We start from the raw sequence: 12,968 nt of genomic DNA, 5'->3' as shown, positions 1-12,968 counted from the left end.
TATTGATAACTGGCCTCAACGTTTAAAGGACTGTATTGCAGCCAATGGAGACCATTCCGAATAAGCGTTTTATACTTTAAATTCTTTTATATTTATGTATTAAACTAACACGCTGTAAAAGTAATAAATGTTATTTGCAATAGATTTTTTTTTCCTTTGTAACAGTATTTATGGCCAGACTAGGTATATTGCGTCACCATCGCCTACGGAAATCAAAGTCTAAGCTCAATTCAAAAAGGAATTATCATAATGCTTAGCAATCATTGCAGAGGGGATATTTATCCAGAACAGTAGGATGTGACCAAAATGATGAATGATGAAGTATATATGTACTCTATAAATGGGATTTTATTTAAAAAAAAAAAATTACGTCTATATTAACTTAATTATTATTATCAAGTATCTTGATTGATATTATATATTATATTACAAGGCTTTTTTTATTCAGAATCAATTGTATTGTTAAATAAGAAACATAAGATTTTTTATCTAATAAAATGAATTTTTTTTGATATTTAATATAATTTTTTGATAGACAATGATCAGCATTATTATTTCATTGCTCACATATATAGATGTTCGATACGTTAGATGCTTTATATGTTTGAGAAAAACTGAATAAATTATTACCATTCAACATTAGTATTAAAGGTAATTATTCAATTTTCATCTGAGTTAAAGACAATCTGAGGTGATGGTTTGCTTATTAGATATAAAATAATTAATAATTGGGATTGTTTCTATGATCGAACAATCACCAATAGTCGTCGAACAAACTATAATTGATCAAAATTAATTAATCTGAGCGATAAAAATAAAGATATCTAGTAAAGGGAGGCAACTTAAGGGTGATCATTTGTTTAATTCATCTATATTATAAAAATGAATTGCTGTTCATTAGTCTCGCTAAAACTTGAGAACGGCTAGACCGATTTGGCTAATTTTGGTCTTGAATTATTTGTGGAAGTCCAGAGAAGGTTTAAAAGGTTAGATAAATATAAAAATCTTCGGAATTAAATAAAAATAACAATTTTGTTTTTCCTTTAATGTGTCCCCGTCGGATGTATTCCTTTTGTTTGTTTTAAGTTTATTTTATACAAAAGTTTAATTCTTTTATTCATCGATTGAGGCACTACGAAGTCTGCCGGGTCAGCTAGTTATAAATAAATAAAAGACGAACAACAATTTTTACATTCGAACATTAACGGACAAACGACGAACAAATAATTAAAAATAAAATAAAAACCGAAAATCAAAAAAAGTGGGACCAAATTCAGTGAGCCGGTATTTTGGGGGAAGGAGAGGTTGTGCCTGAGAACCCTTTTCTCACTTTTTTGCTAATTTTCGTTATCATGACTGGTTATAGAAGTGGGTTGTAGCTCGGGAAGAAAATAAAACTCGTATTGGATTTTTAATAATGGCGCGTAGTTTTTTACTCAGAGTTAGATTACTGTATACAGATTACTGTATATAAAGCACAGATTGCTATCAGTAATTTTACATGTAGCCACAACTATAGTATTATGTACCTACTTAGACAATGTATACATAACGTTTGTATCGGAAATACGAAAATCATTTTGCACTGAAAGATATTATATGATATAAATTACATCATTTAAAGGCACCTTTCGAATTGGATATATAGCTGCCAATCTATCGTTTCGCTTTCTTTATAATAATCATTATTCTTACTAAAAATTATATCAAAACAATTTCAATGATTTAGGAATTGATACGACGCTGATTTACGGAAACAAACAAGCCTTGTTGGCGTACATAGTGTATATTTTAATAATTTAACAAATTTGTAACTTATAAAAACTTATTAAGTATACGTATTACAACAGAAACGCAATATGCATGCAATGCGCGTGATTCATACACAGGCATTATTAAATTTATATATTTTTTCCGCGATAACGATGCATGATGCACCATATCTATTTCATTAAGCAAATTCTACATTGCGTGTTATTAGGAGATTCATATTGCGCAGGGACGGACTTAGTCTGGCATTTATTTATCTAATATAGTGCGTTGTGAAAAAACTTCAAAGTTAAATTGAAGAATAGTCATGAAAATAATCCACCATCTGCTTTTTTTTGCTGCAAATCAAAAGAGCCGGTATGAAACATGTATTATCATGAATACATCATTCGAAATAAACAATTACTTTGTGTACTTTTGGTGCAATCTAATATAAGCCGTCCCTGACTCTGCTGAGTGATAATAATTAGGGCATGAGGACTTCGTAGTCCGGGAATCCAAGCTCCTGTCCACCAAACGAAATGTAGCAGACGCCGTGAGACTGTTGAACCTTGCCGGTGGTGAGGCTACCTTCGTGGCGGACACGGCCAATGTATAAAGGTTCTCCATCTTCAGTTTCTCCACCGGGGAATGCACCTGGCGGGACGTTGGATCCACTGGTAGGAACCCAGTTGTTTGGGCCGCCTACTAAGATCTATTATAAATGAGAAAAACGTTATTAATTATTGTGCATCGATTATTAATATAGCTGAGAGGGGTTGTACTATCTAAATTTCTAGCGGCGCATGTTTGAGTTCAACAGACCAAAATTCCCGGTCGATAAACAACCCGCATCCGAACCTCGCATGATGCAAAAATCAATTGAAGCAGGCAGTTTATGAACTATAATAATAATTGTAACCAGACCATGCTAAAGTGACATCTAGGGGTCATACTAGATTCAACAAACGAGGAGGTGAGCTCACGGAGCTCTAAGCTTGAAGACGTTGCTAACAGCAAGCCCTAGCAAGACCAGTGCTTCGCAGAATCTAATACCGCACTGGAAACGCGACCCACTGGTACACATTGGTTTTCTAATATAAATAATAATACTTAGTTTTTAAAAGGTAGTTGATTTAGACGTAAACTGACCTGGTATTGAGGCTTTCCATGTTCAATACCACCCCATGGAACGTAAGCGCAACCATGAGAAGGAACGAGTTTACCAGGGATCGTGGCACCTTCGTGAACAGCACGAGCCACATACAGAGGTTCTCCTGAGCAGTCCTGTCCTCCCACAACGGCGCCAGGAGGTACTTGACCTCCTGAAACATCAACCCATATACCGGCTCCTCCAGACGGAGGGGGTACGTTTCCTCCGTAGCCTCCAGGGTAGCCAGGGGGGGCTGCGTACAATGCAGCTGCTACAGGTGCAGTCGGTGGCACTGAAATATTTAAAATGAGTAAGTAATTTATTATTATTATTGAGTTCTAAGACGATTTTTTTTTACATAGGTAATATTATTTGTATCAGCTGTTACGGTCGAATTACGAGTTTATATTGTGTATTTTAAAATTACTTTTCGATAAATATTAATACATAATATAAGCATACACTAATACATTTCATGCTACGAAGTACATGCTAGGTATACGGGTGCAAAAGCAAAAGATCATTTTCAAATTCAAGTTATGTTTTAGTAATCGTCACGCCCCGAATGTATGTACACCGTATGATATGTAATTGACAAATCAATTGTCAAATCAAATTCAAATTGTAAAATCATCGCCCTATTAATCCCATGTATGTACGTACCGCTAGTGTGATTGCCGACTTCCTATGTTTTATAGGATTCTAAATCCTATATTATGAATATATATTTATATATTTGATGTATTTTTAAAACGAAAGTTGGACGCAACGTGCGTTTTTTTTTGTTTTGTTTTGTTCTTATTCTGTTTAAACACTACGTTATTTGATAACAGTATTATCTAACTTAGTATCTATTAAGATTCTTACTGTACGGATCTACAGTAATCTACTGCGACCCAAAAATGCATTATAAAAATATGGAGTTTAGTGAAACATGCATATATAATTAAGATAAAAAATTATATCAACATTCAAATCGCATCGATATCAAAAGAAAAATAATAAGAAAAATATGCAGATCTTTGTAGCTAACCCAAAAGTTAAGCCTTTTTTTAGAAATTTGATGGTGAGCGTAATGTGAATTCCCGAACATTGGTAAGAATAATAAATCACCCGCCATAAATTGATAAGTCATTGCCTAAAAAGTAAGGTTCCTGTTAAAATTTTTGAAGCATAATTAAAATAAAAGCTTAGTAACAAAATGTACCCAACATACCAGAAATTCATTCGTTTCATGTGAGGCCGAGAAAATATTTCAAACCTGAATTAAACACAAGCTGAAGTGACTACGACATCCAATTTATTTTGTTAGTCATGTGAATCATTGAATTTCAATTCAATTAAAAGGTATATGTTACATTAAACATTCCAATCAGAATACAGCGTTAAATAAAAACTTAGCAATTTACACCCAAAAAGCAAAGGATTTTCAATAATTTTGGACACTCAACGTGGCTGTGCGCCCGTTCTGCCGAAATGCGTAATGCGCCATTGACCGCGGGCCCCATATCCAGTGCGCACGCCGAAGTGCGTTACGGGAAAGGGTGCAGGGTCGACCCACTCCATGAGGACCGTCCCCGACATCCTGTCACGCACCAACAATCTGCCGCATCTCCATTCAATCAAGAACTTCTTAAATTCATTAGGGTTCATGATTCCGGGTGTCGGGATCGTCACCTACGAAGAGTCCATAACTTTGTAACAATGTGTTTCGTGTAAATTAACTAATAACTGCACGACGTCGGACACGACTGGTTACGATACCTTGTCGGGTTTCTGCCTGCAATAACGAATGACAGATTGTGTGTTCTCCCAACCGCCGATGATTATTTCATACATTGGATCTACTTCTGCGGGATGAGTTGTGAGGGAAACATGGCAGTTGTGCGGTCCGCGGTAATCGAATTCCAAAGAACCAGAGGCGACAGGTCCAAACTTATACTCTAACCTGTCCGGAGTATCGAATTCCGCTCCATCTGCATCGACAATTTTGAGATGAATTCAGAGTTGTTGGGTACATTTTGTGTTAGATGCATAATAATCGATATACGTACCTTCGATTTTCCAGGAGCCTGTGGCACCCCAGCCTGTGCAGACTCCGACGTAGTAAACTGGGAAAGGTTCGGGATCAGACCAAGATATGAATGGAATAGCTTCACCCTCGCGTCCAGCGGAGATAATGCCGCTATCCCAACGAACCCAAAAACCACGATATTCCCCTCCGTTAAGAATTCCGGGGCTTTCAATTTCAACCTTATCGGGCTTGGTTCTATTTTTCCTGATGACGCTCTTAGCGTTTCCCCAGCCTCCAATCATCACCTGAAATCGACTGATATGTAAAACTATTGCTCCAGCATAAGTCATCCAGGATTTCCCTTTTACTTAAATATAATTAAAACTACTTTTACGGTTTATTCTTGCCTTTTTTTTACTATCATTATATTGTTTCGGACATTTCGAATACTTTACGGGTCTTGTGGTGACGGACGTCTAAGGTGTTTTTCGTCGACATTTTGGATTCGGCGAGCCGGAGTGGTAGAGCTTGATGAGGTTTAGTCGCTAGCGGGGAGGGTCTTGCGCGGCCCCTCGCGCGTCTTTCTCTAGGCGTAGTCTCCTATGAGGAATTGGACGAATAGGAGGACCTCGATTTTCCTCTTCTCCCTCTTCTTGTCTGGAGGTGCCAGAATCCGACATAACCGGGTCTGTTACCTCCTCGACCCCAGCGTAAACTATAATAGATATATCAGTGCAAATTCACACCTCATACATAGGATCCGATTCTTGCGGGCCTGTCGTGAGCGCGATGTGGGCATCATTCGCTGCTCTGACTTTGAACTGAACTGATCCACTTGAAACGGGGAAGAATTGGTATTGAAGGTTGTCATCTGTTGCCACATCTGTGGAAAATTGATGCAAACACTTTTAATAATTACTATTTTAATGTATTCAGAATCATTCGGTTAACGGTTAAAAACTTAATATTCCGTTTAGGAATTTCCCGAAGTCCTTTTTGGATCGTTTTAAACGCTTACATACAAACTGTGCATACCAATCACAATGTGCCTACCATTGATTTAATATGCTATAGAGTCTAGTGAATCTAAATATAGCGGAGACTTGGTATGCGAGCAGCTCAATAGTTCGGCTTTCACAAACATGTTAGACGATTGAAAATTTTTATTAACGCTTATAAGTTTCATAGAAGTTAAAGAACGAATTCGACACGCTCTTATATAGGTATATATTGAAGGTAAATTGGTAGGAGCGTATCTATAAAAGCATTAAAGAGGTCGAATGACGTCATCCAATAAAATTTGCTGCGGACTTCTCGTGTAGTTCGGTGACAATAACGCAGTTCTCCTTGTTTATGAGACTCGGTTGAAATAAAAATTGAACAAGTCAATTAATCAAAAGGTTATTCAAAGTTGATAAACTCGCCGATGCCGTAACAGATTTTAATCAGTTTGAAATATAAAAATACGTGTTACTCACTATTACATTAATAGTGAGTAACACGTATTACAATTAGAGTGAGACGCGGCGACGTGTCTATTCAGTTTCATTTAATTGTAAATAATTGTATTTTATGCATCATTTCATGAGATATTTTGTAGTGTTTCTTAATTCTCTCAAGTATTTTCTGTAGCTTTGTCATAGTCACGAAAACAAATACCCATTTCGGTCATTTAATTTGTAATCAAAACAACAGACTACAACATTTTTTGGATATTTTCACGTTTTGTCTCGTGTCGCTGGAGTTTTAAATTTTATCTTAATAATAGTACTTTAGATGGCGTAGAAATGCAGATCAGTTCACAGCCCTATCTGAGTTACCGGAATTCGAATACCGGCACGACATGGTGAATGCCGTTGCCTCTTTTGATTAATGAAATTAGTCTTAATTGCAATAGATTGATGGCTATCTTACCTACACTTCAAAGCGGAACTGATTCGCAACTGAAATACACCTAATGAGACATCAGTGCTAAATACCAAACCGTCTGGGCTAGTGCTGTATCGAAGCTACAAATTATTCTCAAGGCCCAAAATTGGGGAAAAATTAGCGTCGAAAATAATTTGCCTAAGTATGTCTAAAGGGAAATAGTAGTATTAGCAGGTAGTTATATCGCGCCCCAAAACAAATTTTATAAGAATAATGTTGTTTTAATATCTACGCCGACAGATCCATTGGATCCACACAATCTTGTATGTTTATGTTAAACAGCTATCTGTTTTGGTTTAAATAGTAGTAGATATAGCCGGTCATCGATCTCATTAAAAACCAAGGCCAGAGCAACGTTTCAAACGAAGGTGCGTGAAAATTATTGTCATTTCCAATATAGGCTACGAAATAGGCGAAAGAAGAAATAAGGTGTGCTGATAAAGTTTTCGGTTTCTGTTAGATTCCCAAGGTTAAACGAAGGGCAACCACTAATTACATCAATTAAAATTCATCGAGCGGACAGACTGAGACGCATTACAGGTATTTACAAACCTCTAACTATTAAATACGGTGACGTCAATAATGATTGTGATTCAAATTGATGTTTTAATGAAAATTTAAGTAAAAAAAGAAATTACAAGTCTGGAGGTATCTAATTTATTTCTAAATATAGTTTTAAAGTAGTTTTAAACATAGTTCCAAACTACTTTTAAACTTCGTATAAATAAAGAAATAAAACGCTCATAGTAATTTAGGTAAACATAATATTATCTAAAAAATGTTGATCAATAAACAAAACGTAGGGCAAAAGGCAACCTTCGTCGAGTTGACAATGATGTCATGCTGTCATAAATACAATGGTAAGTATGTGAATAAATACAACTGTGTATTCTAAATGGGTCTTCGTATTATGTTATTGAGTCACTTAACAATCTAAAACAGGTCAATCTTATTGATCTCTTAACGAATTTTCTGTGCGGTAACACCACGCCCCGAGTTTGGCCTTGCGCCAAAGAATAGGCGGCTGTTATTTTTCGAAGCCGGTACATGTCAAACAGCCGGCATTTTTTTTTTTTTTCAAAAACAAAATTAGACTTGCTAACAAAGTACGAATGTTCACTGGACCGTAAGTCTGGAATTTAAATCAAGATCAAAAGTAGAAACGCAATAAACTACAAAACCTGCGACATCACAAAATCAAATTAAATATTGAAACAAGTATCTATTAAAAATGTTAACTTACCCATGACATTAGCCATGATTGTTGTTAAAGATTATAAATTTTAATCACAATTTTAATAAAAACGTTCGTGCACACCGAGTGCTGTTTCAATACTGCAGCGGGCAGCTCGAGGAGTGGAGCGGCGGCTACATCTCGATGGCCTCGGTGGAACGCGACGTAACCCTAGATGATGTCATACTACACTTCGGATATTAAGTTTTCTTTCCTTTACTATATGGCTTTTATGCTACTCTTGATACTTCTTACGTTTTGTAGCCAAACTAAGGTGACGTCACTAGCGAATCAAGCTGGGTTGGAGACAATTTTGAATAATTGACCAGAGAATCACGTTGTTTTCAATCTTTTACAGGTTACGTCGTAACGTTATGTTGTTTTGTGGTAATCATTCTGAATACATTCTGGCTATACCCTTATCTAATTCTAATTATGTTCGAATAAATTTGCATAGCGAAGAGTTGCGACGACACTATCTTGCTTCTACTATTTTTTGAATTTGAACAGTTTTATGCTCAATAAGTTACGATAATTTTGAAAATAAGTGAGTTATTTATTATTAAAATTAAAACTACTTTTTGAGAATTAGAGTTAGAATCACTATCAGAGGGATCACTAAGTTAGAATTAAATTAGAAATATTCTGCGCCTGTGTAACGTTGTTTACAGTGAAAATATGTAGGTATCTATTCTTAGCGTCCTAGATTACCTTAATGGATAACCTACGTAATCTATTATATTATTGTTGTCACGGTCAAGGCATGAAAATGTATTGTGCTGCTCTATTGTATGTTAATTCCACGATGAGGATAAAAACGGATGCTCTCAGGAGTAGACTGGTACTTTAACAGACTTCAAAGAAGGAAGAACTCTCGGACATTCATAATTCGAGCGCAAGGGAATGATTTGGTCTGTTGATTAAACTAATTCCTACAATTTGCGGTGGTCATTACGTAGAAAATTCGGGTAACCGACTCCAAAAATAAATAAATAAAATTTAAAATTAAATAAAAATGTGTAAGATTTGTGTAGTTTTTTTGTTGTCGTAGCTGTGTTGTAAGCTCGTACGGTTCGGTACCACAGTCTTACCTTTTGTGCAGCGAAGTAAACTAGGTACCATGTGAAGTGGCAGGTTGTACTAGGCCTTTAGCCACTTGCAGCTTACCGTTTGGTAAATAATGTTCAAAACAGTCATCTGACGTGAAGCAGTGCAAGGAAGATAAACAATGGTGTGGTTTTTATTTCTCATATTGGTCAGGTCAATTTTAAAAAGCACACTGGATCAAAACTTTTGTGAAGGAAGGATTACTGGTTGCCTTTCCAGTTTCACCAGGACAGGTGGGCGAGCAAAAGCTCAGCCAGGAGGGGTGGGATTTGCTAATAGCCGAGCGCCTCCAAAGGAGACTTAACAACTTAAGAGCAGCTGCTTCGCGAATGAATCTGCTGCCGGATCGGAATCGCGACCCGTTGGGAAGATCCGGAGAAAAACTCAGCGGGTTGAGGCATGGGTTCAGTTGCACGTCGAACTCTTTGCCGATTTCCACAAGTGCGATTACCGGGTTCCCAAAGTCTGCTCCTAGTGTTGCACTGAATGAAAATCAATAATCACAACACGCACATAAAAAAAAGTAATTGTCAATATAATACCGGTCGCTACAAAACGTTAGGTGATATGACGCATATGATGTGGAGCTGCGTTTAGTACGAGTACTAGCCTACTACTACATACATGACTTAAAAAGGATGGAGTTCCTCCCACAATCAGGAAGGGGCAGAGAAGATTCACGCTGCATTGTCTATAAACAGCCCATTAAGTAAATACAATCAGAAGGGCAGTTTTTTCTAGTGCGCCCGTCTACGTCTTTAAAATAACTGAAGAAACAACCTTCTTAAGCACCTTACTGATTAGCCTAAGTGTGATATCCAATTTTATATAGTTTTGTAGAATAATTAATATTATTAATCTGACACAATTACATTTATTGTATATAGAGTGGTCAGCGTGCAATCTTGTCGTGACAGAAGTAAGAGCTTACTGCATTCCGTTCTGGCGGAAAACAGTAATTTACAATAAAACAATGTCTGTTGCCAGCGGCTTCATAGGTATGCCATAAATACCGCAAAGTTAGATCAGCCGTAGAATATCACATATAATTATACTGAGCACTGAGCAATGCGTAACCAATGCGGCGTAAGCGACCATAGCCAGTAAAAATAAATGAGACAATTTAAATCGGTTAAAAATTTCAGGAAATACTTTTTTTCCAACCTATGCTGATAGCCTTGAGAGGCTATTTCAGCTTCACCCTAATGTGTAGGTGAGCTCACGGGGCTCAAACCGGGAGTGTTGCTAACGGAGCCCTAGCAAGAGTAGTACTTCGCAGAATCTACCACCGGATCAGAAACGCGACCCATTGCTATTGTATTATTTACGCTTATACAGTATTTAAGCGTATATACTATTTATACTATAAGTTACTACCCCACTGCGAGCGTCGTGTCTGAGTTATTGTTTTGAGAAATATTACAAGTTTCAAGTTAATCAGGCAATGAAACAAATTTACTCAATAGAAACGTTTTTCTTCATTTCTTTTCTTCTCTATGTATTTTCATTTCTTTGGACGCAGATTTTTTTTTTTATTTATTAGAGTTGAGGTTTGTTATTCCGGATTTACCTAAATTAAGAAAACCGCATGACTATTACACATAAATAAATATAGATAATATGTAATCTCGTTTTGATTCATGTGTTACCTATCACATAACTGTAATTAATACCAACGTACGGCTGCGGCTTGGTGCTGTGTAGATCCACACGATCCAAATGCGTTTGAATCACATTATAAAATTTACGTGACTCGAAATTGAATTTTGTGTAAATTGAAGTTTCTCGCGCTACGAATATTATTTTTAATTGAAACTTTGTGATTTTCAAAACTTAAGGAATTTTTTTGGTTGTGTTCTGAAATTGTTTACACTCAAGAAATCAATGTGGTGAAATAAAAAAAGACGATCACATTGTTTCATAGCATCCAGTGTATAGTTATTTTTACGATACTGGTGTACGTGGAGATAGCGAGATCTGTTCATATAAACACTCTTATTCTGTCGATGGGCAAACAATTAAAGCCGATATCTAGAACGATGTTTTGGAAGCCGTTGTATTTTTTATTTATTGCGTAGGTGGGTGGACGAGCTCACAGCCCACCTGGTGTTAACTGGTTACTGGAGCCCATAGACATCTACAACTTAAATGCGCCACCCACCTTGAGATATAGGTTCTAAGGTCTCAAGTATACAACGGCTGCCCCACCCTTCAAACCGAAACGCATTACGCTTCTCGGCAGAAATAGGCAGAGTGATGGTACTTACCCGCGCGGACTCACAAGAGGACCTACTACCTGTACGACAGGTACTGATATTATACAACTAGAGTCGTCGTGGCCCAAAGGATAAGACGTCTGATGTAATAAAATCAAGTGATGCGCCTTTGTCGGTATTCAACCCTCAGACACAGCTCAATGAGTTTCTCGCAGGATCTTCTCAGCCCACCTGTCCTCGTGAAACCGGAAAGGCCTCCGGGCCACCAGTAGTTCTTCAATCCTAAAAAAAGAAGGAACTTCTCAGTGGCACGCTTTTCCTACCTGGTGGTAGATTCTGCGAAGCACTGCTCTTGAGCTAGGGCTAGTGTTAGCAAATTCGCCAGGTTAGAGCCCCATGAGCTCATCTACTAGCTCGGTGAAGCTGGCATAGCCCCTCGAGGTTACCAGCTAGGAGAAAAAAGGTATTAAAATCCCAGAGGCAGGTACCAATGCTTCAAAAGAAAAACGTATTTCACACAAGGTTTTTTGTATATCTGTCGCTCATTTCATTTGACCCGCTCATTTCCGCCGTCAAGCAGTAATGCGTACCAGTTTAAAGTGTGGGGCAGCCGTTGCATTATAATACTGATACTTGGAACTCGTGTCTCAAGGTGGGTGGCGGTATTTACGTCGATATCTATAGGTCCCAGAAACCACATAGGTTGACCGCTAATCCACCTAATTAAGCAATTTAAAAATAGAATATAATTTGCCTGTCTGAAGAAAAAACAATTATGTTTTAGACATTTCTAAAATTGGTGGTTAGTTAAACATCACAGATTCAACGCCTCCATGATTTTTTTCTTTTTATTGTGCGGGAAACGCACTCACAATAGCTACAAGGAGCTAGCTAGTTACATCTTAGCCGTAAATGTCAAAAAAATTTAACATAAAGTTTGACTTCCACCAATAAGCCAACTGAGACTCCATTGTATTAATATATAGTGATCACAAGACCAAGAAACAGCCAAAAGAGGAGGCACCAACACTTCGTATCGTGTTTATCTACGAAAACGAGCCTCTCCTACGCTTAATTTATTAATCTTGCCTTTATATGATTCACCTTGGGCAGTTTTAGACAATGTTACCGGATCATCGAATGCCTTCCGAGCGATGCGGTTTTGTTCATTGGCTAGAAGTACACAGATGGCTTTCAAATCTTAAAGTCGTATTGTTTTCTTAGCATTAATTTTCTGAACTATTGAGAGTTTGGAAAAAAAATATTCTAGTGAATGTTCTTTAAATTAGCCTTATTTGTAAGCGTTTTAATGGCGTGAGGGACATTTTATAAGTAACTGTTTAAGTCAACTGTTTTTTTTTATTAGTGACGAGCTTTAATGTTATTAAAATAAAAAAACTTAAGTATTTTCCCATTTCACAAGAAAAATAAATCATAACCACAGAACAGAAAAAGTATTATTACATAAAATGAATCGAAATATTGACGCATCAATGATGAAGTAACTTGTTCTATTAATTAGATTAATTAATTGTTTTTATTACATTGTGTATGGGAAAATATATT

General features: G+C 36.8%; 1 protein-coding gene across 1 annotated transcript; it reads right to left on the bottom strand.

Annotated features, from left to right (window-relative positions):
* Positions 1–1,403: 1,403 nt before the first annotated feature.
* On the bottom strand, positions 1,404–8,721 carry LOC101739845 (uncharacterized). The gene is made up of 7 exons (XM_004932314.5): positions 8,089–8,721; positions 5,663–5,799; positions 4,957–5,221; positions 4,667–4,878; positions 4,354–4,579; positions 2,902–3,194; positions 1,404–2,464 (listed from the first exon to the last, which is right to left on the bottom strand). The coding sequence occupies exons 1-7, from the start codon at positions 8,102–8,104 to the stop codon at positions 2,237–2,239; spliced, it is 1,377 nt and encodes a 458-aa protein (XP_004932371.1). The 5' UTR covers positions 8,105–8,721; the 3' UTR covers positions 1,404–2,236.
* Between the last annotated feature and the right edge of the window lie 4,247 nt (positions 8,722–12,968).

Source organism: Bombyx mori, chromosome 5 (assembly GCF_030269925.1).
Source record: "Bombyx mori chromosome 5, ASM3026992v2".
Lineage (NCBI taxonomy): Eukaryota > Metazoa > Arthropoda > Insecta > Lepidoptera > Bombycidae > Bombyx > Bombyx mori.
This window is presented reverse-complemented; position numbering and strand designations above follow the sequence as displayed.

Excerpts from the sequence above, each read along its gene's own strand:
- LOC101739845 (XM_004932314.5), bottom strand. Across the intron at positions 4,580-4,666 it reads GCAGGCAGAAACCCGACAAG|GTGACGATCCCGACACCCGG; the intron begins GTATCGTAACCA and ends GACTCTTCGTAG. Across the intron at positions 3,195-4,353 it reads CAGAACGGGCGCACAGCCAC|TGCCACCGACTGCACCTGTA; the intron begins GTTGAGTGTCCA and ends TAAATATTTCAG.